We start from the raw sequence: 21,578 nt of genomic DNA, 5'->3' as shown, positions 1-21,578 counted from the left end.
CACAGAAAAAAATCCTTGGTTTTAATCCATGCCTGAGGGTGACTCTTTAGAAAGTCTTCAGGCCAGATTCGTCATATCTTTCTTTTTGATTCTATTTGCATTAAATTTAATATTTATTTATTTCTAATTTGGTTTATATATAAAGAGCTCATTCTTGTTTTAACAGCATCTGATATGCAAAGTGATATGGAATCACCAAGTTAAAAATATAGCCTACTTTTAGAATTTTCCAAAATGGTAAAGGCATATGACATGACTACCATAGATTTTATCAAAGATGTACAATGGGATATTTCTTCGTGTTTATCGACTGTTAATTTGGCAATGCAATTAAACAGAATGGTCATTTAACCAAATGGCAGCTGGTTGCAACCTGTGGCAGGAAGGTCCTTTGGATACACTTTATTTTCAATCAAGATATGGCAATTTAACTACCACGAATTTAGTCTATTGTAGCGTTCCTCGTTTCCCTCACCTGATAATAGGCATTCCGGCAAGATGTAACTTCTCCTGTTTTCCCACACATCGGCCTTCGGATTGCCAAATGAGGGATCCTCTTCGCCAGTGGAGTCATTGTGTCACTCAAGGACATCACTCAAAGGACAACATATATGCGTTATGTCGTTTCAAAGACATCATAATTTTTAGGGAGAAGAATGTCAAAACATCCATGTGTCAAACTTTTTATGAAGGGACTCATCACATCTTTCACCAACAACAATTTTCATTAAATGTCGAAGTCAGGTGGGCTTTAGCCTGTATTAGCTGTGAATTGAATATAATTAGCATGTGTCCGGGAAGGGTTAGCTACAAAAATGAATCATCAACGGACACTCTTACGATCGACTAGAGAACATTGAGGAAGCATTGTTGGGAAGCTATTGAGTGACAAGGAACTGAAGTTCACCAATGAGAAACTCAGACGTGGAGTTCTGGCGGAAATCAAATGAGGTATTTTTTGGAGAGAAGGAGAGAAGAGCAGTGAGAGCCATTTTGAGGAGGAGTCGAAGAGACGTGGGTGTTCGAAGGTGTTCCTGATTTTCTGAGAAGCTCCCTATGATTCGGACTTCTGTATTAAGATCCACCCGACAAATATCGGTGGATACCCTTGGAATATCCGTATAAGCTAACTGCCTGTTAGCAGTTGTGTGTGTGTGTGTGTGTGTGTGTGTGTGTGTGTGTGTGTGTGTGTGTGTGTGTGTGTGTGTGTGTGTGTGTGTGTGTGTGTGTGTGTGTGTGTGTGTGTGTGTGTGTGTGTGTCCGAATTGATCGATGAACTATTTCATGATTAACTTTTAACTGTTGTGTGAATTTTGTAAATAATATTAACCTAAATGAGAAGTTGCATCTCAGAAATTGGGAAGAAAAGCTTCATTTATGATGTTTGGTTCACTCCATCCAAAGGGAGGAGGTCGGCTACTTAACATCGATGAAGGGATGTACTTCATCGATATTAAGGCCACGGTACAAAACTTCCCACTGGAAGGTTTGTACAGTGGCCGGTGATGGCCCTTAAGACTCGACCATAATTCCCGCTAGACTTTCTGTCGCGGTGGCCCATCTTTCAGATTTTTCCGAGTGCCTTCGGGCAAATTGGAGTAACCGGTTAAGGTCTACAATGCGATTAAAGAGGACAGTGGACTTTATAATAAGCAAAAATGGATGAAAACATGCAATTTTATTTTTATCGTTTCATCACCAAATTACATGTTTATATTCAACTCTAGTCTGTGTATTTTCTATAGGCGGTTCAAAGTCACATTTTCTACCACGTTACTGGTACCAGACAACCAATAACGGGGTGGAAAATGTGACCTTGAACCACCTACAGAAAATACACAGACTATAAAATAGTTTTATTAAATGTATTGTTCAATAATATAAATATTTGAAGGGTTAAAAGGGAAAAAAAGTACTTAATGACTTTTCTCAAAATGATATTGTAATTAGATTTAAACATCTTTGAAACGTTCCAAGTGTCTTAAATGAAATTGATAATAAAGATTTCGGTCAAACATTAAAAGAAAACGGAGTGGGCATTTTATGTTTCGAGTTTTTTTAGGTAGTTAAAAGTAAATTTTAGTTCAGAAAAACGTAAGATTGCTATGAAAATTCAGTAAGTGTTCATAAAGATATTTCTACCATTAGAATGGTGAGACGCATTTATTTGTAACAGATGAGATAGCCCAAGACATTGTTAGTTGGCTTTGAAAATTTATTTTAAAGGTATAAAAATATTATCTAAGATGGTTCCGATTATAGTTAACACTTAAAAAATGAAGAAGAAAAAAATAAGAGAGTAAATTTCATTACAGAATTGCCAAAAAAATAAAATAAAAGAATACAAAATTCTCATTCCTTGGCCTTCTATAACGAAAAAACGCGGGATACAATATTTGTTGAAACAATAAAATAGTTTCACTTTCATTAAAACATAGAAAGTATTGTTACAAATACTACATAAAAAAAAAATCTTTTTAAAAAATTGTCAAAATTCCGAAAAAAAAACTGAATTAGAATTAAAATTAGTCATTGGAAAGATAATTTTTTATAATTCCAAGTCTATAAAACTCATTTATATTTGATAATATTAACATGTATCCCATTAAAATTCGGGCCGCGGTGGCTTGGTGGTAAGGTCCGGCCTAGGAACAGGAGGGTTTCAGGTTCGTGACCCGATTCCCTGAAATAACCGTCGTGTGAACGAGTCTCTGGTGCATGTTAAAACCGGCCGGGCCAAACGTCCTCCCGCTGGTGTGGTATCGTGAAGGGCAGCCAACTTAGGTGCTCGTTATCTGACCGCGGTTCAAAATTACGAGGTCCGTCCCAAAATAGCCATAGTGTTGCTTTAAAACGGAACGTTAATATAACTAAACTAAACCTATTAAAATTCATTCGAAAGTTGTCTACGAAAAACGTAAACTTTGCTTGATTTTTTTTAATTCCCCAAGATTATAATTGAATTTCCAAAAAAATGCGTATTTTCACTTTCTTAATTATATATGTGTCAAATTAAGTAAATCTGATTCCAGCGGCCTGTTCTATAGAGCTCTAACACAAATACATTCTCCTCTATTATTAATAGAGATAAGCATCGGGATGTTTAATTATTATACTACCTATATATTAAAAATTCCATTTTTTTCTATAATATTTATAGTTTTTTTTTAATAAAAAAACTAAATTTGTATATAGATTTTTTTTTTTTTTTGCTTTGTATTAATGAAAGCTAATGAATTTTGAGGAATATAAATATTTTTTTTTTTTTTTGTTTATATAGGAAACCCTCTTGAAGCTGGAGATTTTATTGACCATTGGTCATTTGAAATCATTCTTAACGGCTTTTATTCTGTTGATGCGTTTTTTCTGCTTAGGTAGGAACTTGAAGATTTCTGTTTTCCATAAAATATAAATTTTAACGATGTGAAATTTTTAGTGTTAATAATGAATGAATTTAATTTCGCAATACTTAATCATCGATACCGATCGGAATGATAATACAGTATGCGCCAAAATATAGAGTACTAGAACTCGCGCATCTCCAACACGTGATTACGTTTGTCGACGAGGCATAGCTCCAGCTACACGTGTTCGCAGTAAAGAAAAGAAAGTTGTGTAGTTATTTTGGAAATAGGTCTCCTGACGGAGGAAATAGTATTTGTAGTTGAGCATTATTTCCGCTCATACGGAAGCGGTCTTGAAAGTGGGCCGAGTTTGAAAAAGGTGGCAGAACAATTCCAAGAGAAGTTTAATAAATGATCGAGCCATTTCCTCAGAATTTGAGAAGGTTCTGTCGTGCAAGGAACATTCAGATGAATAGGACAATGGTATCAACAGGACATAGTGACGAGCCATACCGCTCTAAAATCTCTAACCATGCTAATGCAACTAAAATCTCTAAAACTTTTCAGAACGAATTATTTCACGTGATACTGACTTCCCATACCCGTCCGATTCCCCCGAACTTACACCACTTGAAGCCTACTTGCGGGGAATGTTAAAAGAGAGTGTATTCAACAGTGAAGTTCCACCAAGAAATGTACCTGCATTACTTGAGAAAATCATCTCTTTTTTGCAAAAGTCTGCAGCAACCTTTGTTTCAGGATATGTTTGAAAATCTGCGTGAACGATATGAACACTGTCTACAGCGAGACGGGGCACACTTTGAACACTTACATTATGCATACCGTGGTAAATCAACACGCTAATAGTGTGTATGTGTGTATATATGTATGTATGTTAATTTCTTTTGATGAAAAATAAACTCACAGAGGACAATAAAGCAATTTGATTCTTCTTTTCATTTCAGTTCTATGTAATTTTGTTCATCTTTTCATTTCAGTACTGTATATTTTGGCGCATACTGTAATTGATTAGGGCATCAGTTTAAACACTTTTTTATTTTAATGTTTTATCATTGTATAATCCTATTCATATTGATTTTTTAATATTTCACAATTCTTTAAGTTATTTAATGCAAAAATAACCTACGAATTTTGAATTCCCTATTGAAAATTGTAGATCTACAACTAGATGATATTTAAAACAGAATGTAATTCATTGTACTACAGACAAAAAAAACAAAAAAAAATAATTTTTATAATTAATTAAAAATTAATTAAAATTAATTTTTAAATTAATTAATCAATTCAGTTTGTAAAACAAAAATTAATTTTTAAAAATTACTATGTTTGAAATTTTTCCGCAATGTTTTACATTAATAGCAATTAACAGTTACTTTTAAAATGCTTATTTTGGATCTAGTCTCATATTGCATTATTCATTTTTCTAAAAGTTAGAATTTTTGACAATTGATTGTAATTTTTCATAATTTAATTAATTATTTCTTCAAAAAAATGCCAGGTAGATTTAAATAAATCTTCATTATTAGATCATTTCTTTGGTGTTTAAACTATTGACTACTTAAATCAGTTCATTGGCTACCACCAGAAAGATCCACCAAGCGAAGCAGGTCTCTTCTTTGACCCTTGACTTAAAAAAAAGGAAACTCAAAGCCATATAAGTCACTTGTTTTGGCAGTATAAATGAGACACTTCTTTCATTTCAAATATTTCATAATTTGATCAATTTTGGTTTGTAGAAAAATGAAACTTCTTTTGTTTAAAGTGTTAGTGTGTCAAAAATATTTTACTAAATATGACTAATAAAATAGATAAATGTATAAAATTTAAGACATTAAAATTTTTTTCGGCAATACAGTTATCTATTCAGTAACTTAAAATATTATTGCTTTTATAGAATTGTATAACGAAAAATGTATACCTATATCCAGCAGTTTAGAAGTTACTAATTGGGCCATGCTAAGAACACGCTGTAAATGATTTGAATATGATATTTAAATAGATTTGACAGACGCTGGGAGATATAATTCAAAACTGTCTTTTAATCCTTCTTTAAAAATGTCTTCAATTTTTTTCGATGGTATCATAATCTTTTAATGAATATTATTTTTTCAGCGCCTTTTTAGTTGCACATCTATTCTTTAAACAATGTGAAAAAACCAATGGCAAGATTCCTTGGCTGTATTTTTACATCCACCGATATATAAGGTAAGTTGTTTTTCAGAAAAATACTCATAAGAAATTCATTAAAATAATTAAAATATATATAATTTTATTCTATCAGACCACCATATTTTCATGCAAATGAGTTTTAGTCCCTGATCGTATAAATGAATCAGAAACATCATTCGTATCATTAAATGCACAACAGACACACTATTTCGATTTTTCTAAATTATTTCCTTGCAAAATACAAAACGTTTAAAGAAATCTTTTAAAAATTAAATAGATAATTGCTGACATTCTGTTTTGAAAATACTTCTACTTCACGTTCTATGTTCAAAAAGTTGTGGATCTTTTTTGAGGAAGAATGAATACAGACAGAATTTTACCTTCCGGCTTGCTGTCAATAATTTTTTAATTACTTTCTCGTTTGCGAAGTATACAGATATAAACTATTATATTCATCAAAAAGTTTCGATTCGACATTTTGACGAATTCCCATTTTCCAAACCTCAATGAGTTCTAAAAACGTGTATTTAACAATGTTTGTCTGTCGGTCAGTCTGTGAATACAATTGCTCGAAAACGCAATAAGCTAAATGGATGGATGAAATACAGTACGTGGTCTTTACACCAAATCTGTTGTTTTCAATTAAATTTTGATAGAAATGCAATCAGAGGAAATCTATCTGTCGAGCTTTCCGAATACAAATTAATACAATAACTACAAAACAAAAAGAACTAATTAGATAAAAGAAATAGTACACATATTTGGGATCTAAAGAGTAAAAGTGTAGTCATATCACTGACTCTCCCATCCTCCCAAAGGCACACGGATAATAAATACTGAACGACCAGACCGCCGCAACAGCAATACTATGGTTGAGTCCTAAAGGCCCTCACCAGCCACGGTACAACCTTTCCCTAAGGAAGTACGTCCCGTCATCGATGAGAGGAGCCAGATCCCTACCTTTACGTGTACCCTCCAGGTTGGCGAGATCCAATCACCATGCCAGAAGTATTTCATCCTCATTTCCAGGTGACCCGCTAGGGGGAGAGTAAACTGTATCAAATTTAGAACCGAATTCGTCAAAAAATCGACTATCGTTTAGTCGGTACCTTCATATGCATGTAAGCGCTATAACTCAAAAGCGCAATATCTTAAATAAATTAAATTTGGTATATGATCTTATGACTACAAATTTAGTTTTTGCCAAATTGTGGTTTCAATCGATCGGAAAAAAAATCATCTAAAATACAAACTCGTATTCCTAGTAAGCGTGTATGACCACGTCATCGCCATGTTAATCGCCTCTTATAGACTATTTCGAAACTATTTTTCACCAATGACATGTGGTTTATATTATACAAGTACCGATTTTCTTTCCTATACTACTCAATATTCTCTTATGCAGAACTCTTAAAATAAATGTCTGGGCACTCATTGCATTCAGTTATCGAAAGTCCATAATTTTACTCTGGAGAGGAGGGGACAATAACATCATTATAAGGGAATATGATGAAAAGGAGGCTCTCCTACGGGTTTCAAATGTTAATAACTTTCATATGAATCCTTTGGTAACAATTTGTTCGTAGCGGTCAGGTTGGCTGCTTTGACCTTTTCGTTTTCATCTCAGAGGAACTCAAATTTTGGCTAGCTCCCTTTGAAATTTCGCTGGAAATTCGTCCTATCCTTTATGTTTTACTTAAATATTACTTTTACCTCAATTACTACCTAAACTCCTCGGTCACTTTGAAAAACAGATAAGATAGCACTTTTCATTTATCATGCATCTTTGACACATGAATTTACTAGATGGAAATGGATTACAACAACCAACAACATATCTGCTAAACTTCTGGAACCAATTAATGCTTCCTGTCGATATATTTATCCATTATAATTGTTGATACAGTATGATACAGAATAATAAGAAATTGTTTGTTCTTTAGGCTTACTCCAGTATACATAATAGTAGTAGCTTTTTATACAACTTTAAATAAATATCTCGGTACTGGACCCATATGGCCTGATGCCTCGGCTGGTACTGATCCAAATTGTGATGCTTCATGGTGGAGAAATCTTCTTTATATCACCAACTTCCAGCCTGATATTCAAAAAGTAAATTTAAACATTTTTTTTATTATTATTTTTTTAGTGTTGTGTTATACGTTTCCAGAATTTGATAGAACTGAAACAAGAATTGATATTTTTATTAGGGACCTTCTTGTGATAAAAAAAATTAATTTTATAGTTAAATTTAAATTTTTATTAATGGAAATCATACTTTTTCATATAAAAATATGATTGACTTATTTAATATATTTTTATAAAATAAAATGTTTAAAAAAATTATGTTTATAAGTTTCATTTCAAACAAAAAGAAATAATTATAAAAGACTATCAGGCTAGAATTAATAGATTTTAATGACAGAACTACACGAACAATACCCCGAGCCTTTAAACGTTAATTTCGATTACTGTTTTTTTTTTTTTTAGGGTTAAAAGCCCATGGTCATAGATTTATCCTTACGTGCCCCTTACCAATCCTCACCCTATTTACAAAAGAGAATTTATTGATTTATTTATTGCAAATTCCCAGAAGATTGGCTATGACGCCATTAGATATCTAGCCTTACAATATTTCTGAAATCAGAGACACAAGGAAGTAAGCAAAGCCACAGCAGATTTAGTGTTAACCAGGGTGGCCTGCTATATTAGACCTCTTCGAAAGAGAATTATCAACATCTTCTTGACCTAGCCAGAGACCATGAGGGAAACTTGATGGAGCCGCCGAAGAGCAACTCCTCCTAGCATGAAGGAACAAACTATACTTGATGACATTGGACCCTTTCAAACAATAAAAAAAAACTCAAGAGAAAAAGCATATTGGGACAGTAAAGAATAGAAAAAATATTACATTTTACATAACATATTAAGTTGTGAAACATTAAAAATGCATAAAATACATTGAATGAGCGTTAACTTTTTACAAAGATTTTTTTATATTTTTTAGATTTGGCAAAATATTTCTAATGGAAGATTTAATGACTGGAATGTCAATGCTGCTCGTCTGTCTTTTCTGCCTTACAATTTCGAGAGATATTGCAAAAGAAATCCTTAACACAGCCCTCAGTCTCAACAACTGTACTGATTTCGCAAATTAATTTCGTGAGTTTACATGCATAGCAAAACTATAAAAATGCACTGTCTTTATTACGCAGTTTAAAATAGCTAAAAGTTGGCTGGCATTGCTAAATTAATGCTATAAAATATGGTGGGTGAACAGTAGGTTGCAGAACCTAAATTAATTAAATTATTAATTTCGAATGTTTTTAGCTTGGATACCGTATGTAACAAATAAACCTTACTATTTGATATTAAATGAAAAATGTACATAAAAATTGGTTTTGCATGATTTTTTTAATTTTTAAAATATTTAGTGCATGGCTTGGACATGGTATTTGGCTAATGACATGCAGTTTTATATCATCAGCCCCTTATTTCTTGTTACTTTATGGAGGTAGGTGAAATATTTGTTTTTTTATATTTTCTCTTAAAATAAAACAATTTGCATAAAATGCATTTCATTTCTTCTTATTTTCTCAGAAAAATGTTTTCTTCGTATTTGCATTACTGACTATTCTGTTACTCTTGTAGGTGGCCAAAAATCGGATACTCTGTGATGGCATCCTTTTTATGTGCTACTTACATAACGAGTTTTGTTATCTCTTACAAGTATAATTTAGTGACTGGATTAGGAAATATTGCGTCAAATATTTCTGATATAGATCAGTTTTTTCTTCAGTAAGTTCTGATTTTCTTCTTTTAAATGTAAAGTTTAGAGTTGCTTCTGTATAAATCATTTTTGTATTTAAATTTTGTTTAAATTTGATATTAACTGATAATGTTATTATGCAGATATATTATTTTCAGATTGCTAGATATCGGATACAGAATCGTTAAGCTTACTTTTATCGAAGTTGACGAAAATAAGTAAGACGAAACCAGCTTGAAACAGTGTTCAGTTAATATTTTTCGGATTAGAAGACGGAATGGTTGTTAATTTATTTAAATATAAATTAACGGATAAATCTGAAATCCCTCCATGGGTTGTACGGTGAAAAGTCCAACTGACCTCTTATCATGTAAAAAGGCTTTATTCTGCACAAAAACACTACAACGAAGAAGCATATACAAGAGCGTTTAAATTAAACAGCGCCACACAAATAACAACTCGGTATTATATAAATCTAAAGGCACAAAGCGCTCAGAAAGAATTCGCAAAAGATCAATATTCCAAAAAGAAGCTTCGCTGAACTACTCGCTTGAGCTCAACTCAACTATTCATATTTCTCAACTCATCTACTCACTCCTCTTTTGTATTTTTAGAAATTCCGTTCATCAAATATTCTAAAACAAACGTTAGAACTTGAATTCTAATGAAGCTGTCACCAAGATTCTAGAATATTTTGGTTCCTTCATTTTTGTCTCCAAAGTCGCCAAATAATCGCCAAGGCCTGGATTCATTGACTTTGCATTCATTCATCACCCTTAGAACTATCTATAAAACTGTCTTCGTTACCAAAAAACTAACTGGGCAAGGAAGAAATGTTTAAAATTCTGAGCAATATCCACCATTTTAATGTAATTTTATAGATTATTATGTTCTTTCAAATTACACCAACTAACATGAAAGACGAAGAAAAAAAAGTTCAAGCCACTTTGCAAAGCAAACCTTTGAGTGTTGAACTACATATTTAGTATGGGATTACTTCTTGGGAAATAAACCTTCACTATGAAAGGGTCCTTCAAAGTTTTCAACTTAATTAAAATTTATCAGTATTTAAAGTTTTCGGAATGCATCATTGCAAAAAGAAAAAAAAACAATTTTTGCAATGCATTAATTTTTTTAAAAAATGGCATTTTAATGATAACCGTTTGATTTTAATACAACTTTTTCTTTAATTTAAAAAAAAAATCTTTAAAATACTTTTAAAGCTATAATCCAAGAAACTGAAAGATAGGAAATTCATTTTTCTCATCATTTTAATGGGCCGAGTTCGTGGGCAGAAGCTGAAACTTTGTTTAGACATTATACTATTCGATTTTGCAACATTTTTTGGCAGCTTGACAACCAAATTTTACGCCAAAAACTTGTTTTGGTAGATGCAACATTTCCAGATTTGGCGAAATATAATAATATTTGTTTTCGCGAAATATAGAGATTTTTAGAAGATTTGACCCCCCCCCCCCCACTTGAATTCAGTTTCAGAGTTATATTAAGCTATACAGAGTTAAGAGATATTAAGCAAGACGAAACTTAATGAAATCTACGATATTTGCGATTCTTGGTATTATTTAATTATAATTCATTCACTACTGCAAAGGAGTTTTCAGTTACATAACCGTACTTCTTACATTTGAATTTGTGATTTTTCACTGTAAATAAAATCATTTTAATCCTAGGAACATGAGTTATCAATTGCGGTTCCTTTTAAGAGCTGGTTCAAAAACTGTACAAAGAAATACAACTGCGCAGTGCGATAGTACTTAAAAGTAAGCGTGTGATAACTTCTACTTAAAAAAAGAGAGAGAGAATGTTCGAGACACGACGATATGAAATTAGTTTTAAAATGACTTGATGTAAATTTATGTAAATATCAAATTTATCATTTTTGTAAAAGTTAAATACTTTGTGTTAGAAATGGAATGGCTTGATTTTAAATTTGAGGATGATTTTGAATTGGTTTAATTTAAATTTATGTAAACAGAAAACTTATTTCATTTTTTAAGACCAAAAAGTAAAAGTTTTGTTAACTTTGCAAAGATACTTTTCATTGACTTCATAACTTTTTATACGTATACGCGCTGCAGCGATATCAGATACATTTTTTGTGCGCACATCATCGCTGCTATATAAATAAGCTTTTATATAACAGCTTAATGTTAAATAAATTATTTAAATAATATAAAAACAGACAAATACTGGATAAAATTCTCTAAATTCACGCTTTTATGATTTTTGTTTACACTTCCATATTTTAGTTGAAAATATTTTTTCTCCATATTAATATACTACTAATAAAATTTTGTTCATTTTATTATTAATTATTTTAATTTTTGAATTTTAGATGGCATGAGTATTTCACCAAGTTTTATGTCAAACCTTACACAAGATTCGATCCTTATTTAATTGGTATTGCATTGGCATATTTCTTATTTAGAAGAAAGCAAATCAATGCCGGTAAACTCAGTAGGGTAAGAGTTATTTTATATATTTATTTTTGATTCAGAAAAGTTATTTTATTTTGCTGTCCTCTTTCCCAGTTAGTGTCACCTACTTTACAAACTAGAAACTAACAAAAATAATTTAGTAATGCACCGCTTTGAAGCAATAAAAGGGCTATTTTAGAGCTTAATTAGAGAATTTTTAATCATGGTCAAATGATGATGTCAACACATGAGATGACACCCGTCTTTCATGCTCTTGGACATTTGGCTATGGTAGCATTAACGTGCGCCAGGCAAAACCGAACCATTCTAATTGTAATCCTAAAGCTGGTAATAGTTTCTCTTTTAAAATGCTCCTAAATGTTATTATGGTTATAGTGGTAATCTGGACAAATTAAATCCTAGAATTAGAACTCCAATGGAATCGAAATCCCAACAAGAAAATATTCATAACTTAGTATAAATTAGTGAAAGTTATGTATTTCATTCAGCTATTTCCTTTTAATTAAACACCTTTTTAACGGTTGTATATTACTATTAAGTAATTTTAATTACTAAATCATAAAAATAATAGCATCTTGGAAAAATTTTTTGATAAATTGAATGGTAAAAAAAATTGTAAAAAATTTTAAAAAATTGTTATTAAAAAAACAAAAAAATAATTTTTACATTCAATATGCATTTAAATAACACATTTATATTAGCATGCTAAGAGATGTCCAAATCGAATAAAGATAGGATTTTTATAATATATAAGTAAATGAGAAAAGCCTTTTAGTAATAATTAATTTAATTAAAAGCATTAAAGCCAACTCAATTGGGAACTTTTGGTTTCAGATATTGATTTGTGAAATTTTAACTTAAGGGGTTTTCAGTTCTCAGGGTTTTATTCGTATATTATTTATTAGATAAGATATTTAAAATTCGCAAAATTTTTAAAGAACCCAAACAGAAAAAAATGTTACATATGTTAAAATGCTTTTTAATAAAATTTGCTACAGTTACTTCGAATCAAAAATATTCCTCTTCTGTTCCATTTAATTCACGAATAAAGTCTCTAAGTAGACTTAAAATTATCTTATATCCCATTCATAAGCCTGACTTTAAAAAGAGAAATTTATAATTGGAATACATGGGAGTCATTTGTGTGAGCACAGTTTTTGTTCATTTTTGTTTTTACGTTCAAATTAAAATAAAAATAAGAATAAATGCTGAAAAAAGGAAATAAATTAAGGAGAAATAAATAATGGAATATAACATTCTCAAGAAACAAAAAAGATATAATAATATAAATTGGTACTTTAAAAAAAAGAGGAAATTAAATGATTCATTTAAAAAGCTTAATATTTTTTCATTTTCGTTTTCATTTGCACAATTTCGAGCATAATTTTTGCTCATTTTCGGTTTTACATTCAAATTACAATAAGAATAAGAATAAATGCTGAAAAAATGAAATAAAATAAGGAAAAATAAATAATGAAACAAAACTTTCTCATGAAACAAAAAAGATATAATAATATAAATTGGTACTTTAAAAAGAAGAGGAAATTAAGTGATTAATTTAAAAAGCCTAGTATTTATTTTTATTTAATGGCTTGAGAGCAATTAAAATATCTGTTGAAAATTAAGAATCCAACTACACTAATGGTAATAGTCCTTATATAATATGAGAATAAAGTTGTAAGTTTACCATTCATCTTACAGCACCAATTTTAACAAATATTGCATAATCATATTGCAAATACAGTCGAAAATAATTATAAATTTGAATAATATTCATGGAAAACTGGTATATCTTAGAGGAAACATCTTTACATTCAATTTCTTTATCGATATGTACTACGATTACAAAATTGATTGCGAGTTTCTAAAAAAATCGTCTGATAATTTTAATTATTCAACATAATCTGAAAATTCGAATCAGGTTTGAACAAATTCTTTTTTGCATAATTCTTTTACATTTCCAATATCAAAAGAAATAAAGATATTGTGGTGAATAACAAAATTTAGGGGTGCGAGATGCGCGAGGATAGAACATCGGACCTTGTGGTTCGCAGTCCAGTAACATAACCAGAATACAAAAGTATATGCTCGTGTAGCGTAGTTGTTAACTGGCTTATATACTATTCACCATAGTATCATTCCGGATTTTTGGACAGAAGCCAAGTTTGCAAATTTCAGTTATATTTTAACTTAAATAATTAGAAATAAATTAAAGTTTCAAATTACAAGACAATTGGAAATAAAACAAATTTTGTACTAACAACTATCAGCTATCTTTAAATTATGAAAGAGTTTTATAACTGTATTTTATTTCTGAAGAATATGGAAATAATTAATGATACCAATAACTATAAATTATCGATAATATCGGGTTCAAAATTAATCTATTTTGCACATTTGATTAAAAATATAATAAATGGTAATTTTTACTTTATTTGAAAAAAATACTTTTTTTTCTGTTTCCTAATACTAACAGCATCAAACTTCAAATCAAATTTATAAATATTTTTAGGTGGCATTATCTGTTGGATGGGCTATCGCAAGTGGCATCACCTTCACTGCCATGTTTGGTCTTTATCATCAAAATCCATCAACAGTGGCATCTTCTTTTTACAATGCTTTGAATCGTTCTTGTTTTGCTTTTGGTTTAGCGTGGGTCATTTTCGTATGCATCAATGGGCAAGGGGGTATGTATAAATTTCTAGAAATGCAAAGAAAATCATTCATTTTTATTCGTATTAACCATACCATACTACTACCATACTATTTATCATACATTATTTTCGAATACTAAGTAGGCAAAGTGAAAACATTGTAACAGTCAGTCTCCACGTTTTAGATCTCCTTGCATTCGAAAAAACACATTTTTTAAAAATGTCCGTTTATCTGTAACAAAGATAACTCAAAAACACTTTGAGCTAGACGGATGATATTTGGTATATGGTTTTAAAGCCAAATTTGTAGATTTCGATCAAATTTTAAGCGAAATCAATACAGAGGAAATCTGTCTATCTGGCTGTTTGGATATAAGTTAACATGGTAAGTGTAAAATGATGAAAGCTAAAATTCAATATTCAGGTTTAGCATCTATAGTATATACCTAATGAAATTTAATCCAAATACAATACGGTATTGATCGTCTACTTTCAGAGGCAAGAACAGTATGCGCTAAAACATACAGTTCTGAAACTCGCGCATCTCGAACAATTGATTGCGTTTGTCGACAAAGCATAACTCCTTCTACACGTGTTCGCAGTAGTGAAAAAGAAGCAGTGTTGTGTAGTTGTTGGAAATTGATCTCCAGACGGTGGAAAAAGTATATAGTTGAGCATTATTTCCGCTCATTCGGAAGCAGTCGTAAAGGTGGACCGAGTTTGAAAAAGGTTGCAGAACGGTTCCAAGAGAAGTTTAATTAATGATCGAGCCATTTTTTCAGAATTTGAGAAGGTTCTGTCGTGCAAGGAACATTCAGATGAATAGACAGTGATTTCAACGGGGTGGTGCGACCAGCAATACCGTTTGAAAATCTCTAACCATGCTGCACGAAAACTCTTCAGGACGAATCATTTCACGTGGTGCTGATTTCTCATACTCATCCCATCCCCCCGATCTTATACTACCTGATGCTTACTTGTGGGGAATGTTAAAGGAGAGTATGTTCAACAGTGAAGTTCCACCAAGAAATGTGCCTGCATTACGTGAGAAAATCATCTCTTTTTGCAGGAGTCTGCAGCAACCTTTGTTTCAGGATATGTTTGAGAATCTGCATGAACGATATGAACACTGTCTACAGCGAGACGGTTCACACTTTGAATACTTACATTATGCATACCGTGGTAAATCAACACGCTAATAGTGTGTATATATGTATGATGTAATTTTTTTTGATGAAAAATAAACTCACAGAGGGTAATAAAGTAATTTTGTTCATCTTTTCATTTCAGTACTGTATATTTTAGCGCATACTGTAAATGCGGTAGTTTAAAAACGCAATGGCTTAAATATATCAAATATGACACATGGTTTTGTGACTACAGTTTTAATTCTAGGTCAAATTTTGGTTCGCTAAGGAAACGCTGGGATTACGACTCTAAAACACAAACTCGATTTCCGGCTGTTATTAACAGTATGTTAGGATTTAATCGCCAAAAAAAATTCATTAAGGATCGCCTTACTCAATAAAAATGCTAAATTCACGCCAAAGGTTAATATTTTGTAATTATTGTATGCAAATGCCATGCAAGGCATTCTCTGTCTTACCTAAGGTTCACGATTTTTTTGTGAAGGAGAGATAATATCTTTATTAGAGAGAATGCGAGAAAGTTTTGGGCTATATCCATTGAGAATGCATTAAGAACTTATATAGCTTTAAAACAGAATTTTCTTAAATTTATCTGAGGTAGCATTTATTATAAGTGCATACATATTCTGAAGAGCGTGAGACAGCTACGCACATATCAAAGGTTAAATTGAAAATTAAATACAAATGATTAAAAAATAATTGATTATTAAAAACTTGGATAAATTGAATTTATTGCAGGCATATCAGTTAATGTAATAATAGCTTGTAGAATTTGCACCAGTTCCAAGCTTCACTACTTTTATTCTGCCGTGGTTCATTTGTCTCTTTGTGCAGAAAAAGGCAATAATTTTATCCTCGCCCGACAAGAGATCTTTTTTCCCAGTCTCATTGACTCCAAAGTTATTCTAAAAGTAAAGCTAACTATGGCTTTTCCAATAAATAAGTTTTCGACTGAAGTTCCAAATTTAATATTAATACTTGATTACTAAAAAATCTATGTTTATAAAATATGAATACACATGGTACAGAAATCGCTCTTATTATTTGCCATTTTATGGAATATTCAAGTACGAGTATAAACAAATCCCCGTATATTTCAGATTGATTCATTAGATGTTTGCATATGCTTCGTTTAACTAATAAATGGAGCTGTAAAATATTTTTAAAATTGCTCAGATGAGGTTTCGCCGCATGACCAGAAATTCCATTCAGTTAGAGGCCAGAAAACGTATAAAAAAATCAAGATAATAGAGGCGGAAACGCGAAAGTATGTTTAGCTGTCACCAGATGGATAATCGTAATGACTTGCCTATGGAGAGGGATTGTCATAAATTCCAAAATTATTATCTTGCAAAATTAGTTTTTGCATTACCTTAAAATGTAAAAAAAAAAAAAAAAAAAAAAAAAAAAAGCCTTTTTAATTATATCAATTTTATTTCCGTACAATTTTTCCTCTATTTTGGATAATTTTTAAAAAATTTATTTTGATACACAATCTGTAATAATGTTTTTTTGTTTGTTTCTTAAAGCACTTGTCATAGACGAAGTCAGCAATCTTAAGCCGAGGATTTTAGCGTCTCTTGTTTTTCAGTAGCGCCAAGCGTACGACTTAGCTACTCATGCGTCACAACCCTTTTCACGGGACGGACTTCATTCATACATTTCATTCACTCACCACAGATTTTTAAACCTGAATCAGAGAACGATCACCTCTGATCCAGTACAGTGTCTCGACAGATTTGTACGTGCACCAGCCAACACATACACGGGGAGACTTCGGCCGGAGGGTTCGAACTCACAACCCAAGGAATGCGAATCCAACGCCATACTAACCAGGCTGTCTCGGCCTAATGTTTTTTTAAAGTTACGAGGAAATTTAAGCTCATCCATCAAAACATTCAATTGAAAGCTTTCCTAATGTTAAAATTGGGACTACAAAGTCGCTTTTTTAGACATGGACTCCGGATTAGTATTTTTACTGTCACTTTTATTGTGTAAACAGTTTTTAATTAGCACACGCATTGACTTCAATAAAATTAAAATCATCAAAAGCGAGATGGAAATTTTATTTTTAAAAAGACTGCATTCTATATTAATCGTTCAACAGCTAAAAAAAAGTCAATAATCCTGGACAACAAGTTGGTCGCCAAAGACGACTAGTTGCTCTCATTTTAATTCCTTTGTAGCTTTCTTGATGAATAAAATTCATTTATGATAATAGTAGGTGATAATTTATTTTTGTGACAATTATTCTATTCTTTTAGGTGTGGTTAATAGTATCCTTTCATGGAAGCTTTTAATTCCACTCAGCCGTCTAACATTTTGCGCTTACCTGCTTCATCCAATTTTAGAACTTGTATATTTTTATTCAGTGACGAGATTAATTGAGTTTTCTCATCTAACGTTGGTAAGTACAGCATTTATAATGATGTTTTTTTATGTTGTTGTTGTTAGGTAATTTATGTAACTGAATAGAATTTTCTGGAATCTTATATGAAAAATATTAGAACTGACATTTTAAACGCCTTAAGCTTAAATTTAAATTATTTATTCTAAAACTAATTATTTTCCTTAAAAAATTCAGTGAATAAGAAAAGTATTCTTACAGTTCCATTGGGTTGATTTTAAAAATGATTTCTTAAACGGATGCAAAAAATGTATAATGCATTATATGATCAAAAATATTTGGACATTATCAGATTTATATACTTCTCGAATATCTTTGGGAAGTCTGGACAAACTGGACCTGACTCACACAAAGAATATGCTAGAAATCAAGTTTTATAATGAGAATTCAGTCACAAAAACATTAGGGGGCGGATATCTATTAGCACAAGATATTGTCCGATATTATCACGATGTTGTTAGATGTTCTTAATGTCGGCTAATATCGGTAATAATGTTGTTCGGCAATTTGTGCTAATAGGGTCAGTTACTAATGAAGAACTATATCTGGTTGGTAACCGATTTCGATTCACTTCGTTTACAATTCAATAATAATTTGAGAATTCATCAACAATTGTGATATATTTCGATTCGATTCGTTTTCAAGTCAATAATAATTTGCAACTTTCATCCTTTGCATTAGATGCATTTCGTAAAATTGGCACTGTGTTTCGGAATATGTAAAAGTTTAAAAAAAAAAAGAATATTTACTAATTGTTTTTGTTTATCGAACTTTTCAAGCATATTTAATAAAAATTTATAAAAAGTTTGACAGATTTAACGAAAGAATTCTATTGAAATTAAAAGCAATATTTTGAATATCCAAGGTGATGTGGTCACTTGTAATAAATAATTTTTAATCGCTCGTGCAAAACACAACATATTCTTTCTTCCATAACTTCAAACCAGATATATAGAAATATTTATATAAAAATTCCAATTGATTACTATTATGATTCAAAAAATTACCGGCATTGTAGAAATTTGAATTTTATTTGGTCAAGAAAAGAAGCTAAATTACAAGGGGGGTTTCACATATTGGTATTGGTTCACTTTAAAAAAAATAATTAAATTTTTGTAAAATTGTACTGAATTATATAAAAGCCAGAAATATGCTAAATGCTTTTGCATACTTGTAAATTAAATTCATAATTTAAATTATAGTAAACCAGATATCTTAATAGCGTTATTTCAATTAGCTGCACAAACATAAGAATTAAACCATTGTGGAATCTAATAAGCGCAATATAGCTATAATCAACAAGACAACTTTTTGTTTTACTTACCATCCAGATGTGTCAATTATTAATATGACGTGACCCAGGCCACAACGCCCCATATCAGTAATAGAACGTATCAAGTGTTTTTGGAGCCGGCGTCCTGGCATAGGGGTAAGCGCATCTTCCCCGTGGTCTGGGCGTCCCGGGTTCGAATCCCGGTTCCGGCATGGTTGTTCTTCATTTGTGTTCTATCTGTGAGGTGTGTGAATGTGCCAATATCTTTGGCAAATTGGCTGGTCGCCAAAGGCAGTTAGTATATATATAAAAATAAATTATAACTTTGCACTAATACGCTAATAATTTTTTTTTTTAAACGATGAGAAAACTATTTCTTTTCTATTTCATCTGATTTAGTATTCCGACTCTATGATAAAATATTTTGCTTCATTTTTCTTATAGGTCCTACATTATCTTGGATTTCTCATTTTGTCCTATGCAGCGGCACTTGTGGCCTCTTTACTGTTTGAATCTCCAGTGATAAGATTGGAAAAATTAATCAGAAATAAGTTTTCAACTTGAAATATTGGATAATTTTTATGCATTATATTTTTTATCAAATTTTACATTTTTATTATTAAATTAAAATTATTAAAATTTTAAGCACATAAATATTTTTGGTTTATTTGATTCATTTCAATTTTGTTCAAATTCTAACACTTGAAATTTATCGAAATAAGTGCAATTCTGGTTGACTGAACTAAAGGGAGGATACGTTTCAGATAAAGATTTTTTTTATTGTAGTTCTCTGTTTAATTTTAGTTATATTCAACAGAGAAAAAAAAAGGGGATCAAAATACATATTCGAACAATAAATTCAGTAAAATTGTTCGATTTACGGCAAAGATTTATATTTCACAACTGTTGTTAGTCAATGTTATGCAACAAATTCGCAGCCTTACCTAAAATCTGCAATTTCATGCACTGGGAGTGGGATAAGATGGAAGAGTATGCGAGAAAGTTTCGAAGAGACCATTCCAGATGGTTGGATTTGCGATTTCAAAGCCATTTCACATAGCCCGGGTTTCGATTAACATTACTCGGGTTTTGCAATATAAGCAATTGAAATTTAGATTTTTTTTAAAAAAATAATTCCGGTAATACCGTGATAATTAATCAATATATTCATAGATTACATTTTATAGATGATAAAATCACAGTTGAATTAACAAACAGATAAAATAAGCAACTGTCAATGGAATTCCCACAAATTTAGGTCTCCGAGATCTCGAGATATTTTTCAGCATTTTTAGGGTAATACGATTTTGTGTTTTCATTTCATTTACAAGAATTATTTGCTCTAAAACAAAATAGTATTTAAATTTCATAATGTTACTTTTAAAATTTTTGTCTATATTTGAATCATTCAGGAAAAAAAAGAGAATTTTAAAAGTATTTTGCAATTAATTGGTTAACTCCTAAATCCACATCCCTTAAAATCCCTCCCACATCCCTTAGATTTATTTTATCTGAACATACTTTTAAAAGATAAATTTTTATACATTGAAGACAATTCTCTTGAAAGAAAACTGCAATCAAAATGATTTATCGCTTCAATTTTTCATAATATATGTTGCAAAAAAACTTCTTATTTAAATATTGAATTAAAATCCGTAAAAAAATATCTGTTTGTATATATGTGAAGGGAACAAATTAATTTAGACCGCAGATCACCCACTTACCTAAGGATCCCCCCCCCTTCCCCCTAGTGTAATCCGGAACTAGAGAAAGCCAGCTGCTGCAGTGAAGGAACGAAGAATTTCAGATAACTCAGTTTATTATAAAGAGTCAAAATTATCCTTTTAATTTAAATTTTTAATCCAATAATTTAGCATTAGAAACGTAATATTATGCGAAGTTTTTCAAGGAAAGAGAAAACTTAACTACTCAGATAATGTTAAATTCTATCTATCTCAGAATCTAGCAGAAACCAGATTTTTTAGGGTGAAGCCTTCACTGATATTTCCATAGTGATATGAAACTTGGTGGTAATATGGCTTATCGATACAATATGTGGCAAACGAAACGAAATTTCTGATTTAAAAAAAACCTTATTTTCACCCACTAATATTCTACAAGAGTAACTATAACTGATTACTTCACTTTTCGATTTATTTATTTGTGTTTTTTGTTTTACATATTCATAATTTTTTTATACTTAGCATTGCATTTCCCCACTAATTAGAATCACAATCACTTAATGAAAAAAATTATTACTCACTACTTTCATGAGGAAAAAATATTTATTTCAGAAGCTAACTAACTCCATTCTCTTACATAAATTCATAAACA

General features: G+C 30.9%; 1 protein-coding gene across 1 annotated transcript in view; it reads left to right on the top strand.

The window, feature by feature from the left end:
* The window catches only part of LOC129981476 (nose resistant to fluoxetine protein 6-like), a 34,177-nt gene extending 14,328 nt beyond the window's left edge, over window positions 1-19,849 (top strand). The window contains exons 7-15 of the mRNA XM_056092324.1: window positions 3,281-3,374; window positions 5,478-5,570; window positions 7,478-7,646; window positions 8,969-9,048; window positions 9,186-9,332; window positions 11,660-11,786; window positions 14,275-14,449; window positions 17,829-17,971; window positions 19,689-19,849. Of these exons, the coding sequence (XP_055948299.1) occupies window positions 3,281-3,374; window positions 5,478-5,570; window positions 7,478-7,646; window positions 8,969-9,048; window positions 9,186-9,332; window positions 11,660-11,786; window positions 14,275-14,449; window positions 17,829-17,971; window positions 19,689-19,808 (1,148 nt within the window). The 3' untranslated portion in view covers window positions 19,809-19,849. The remainder of the gene's footprint in view (window positions 1-3,280; window positions 3,375-5,477; window positions 5,571-7,477; window positions 7,647-8,968; window positions 9,049-9,185; window positions 9,333-11,659; window positions 11,787-14,274; window positions 14,450-17,828; window positions 17,972-19,688) is intronic.
* Window positions 19,850-21,578: the final 1,729 nt, after the last annotated feature.

Source organism: Argiope bruennichi, chromosome 8, assembly GCF_947563725.1.
Source record: "Argiope bruennichi chromosome 8, qqArgBrue1.1, whole genome shotgun sequence".
In the NCBI taxonomy this organism is placed as follows: domain Eukaryota; kingdom Metazoa; phylum Arthropoda; class Arachnida; order Araneae; family Araneidae; genus Argiope; species Argiope bruennichi.
This window is presented reverse-complemented; position numbering and strand designations above follow the sequence as displayed.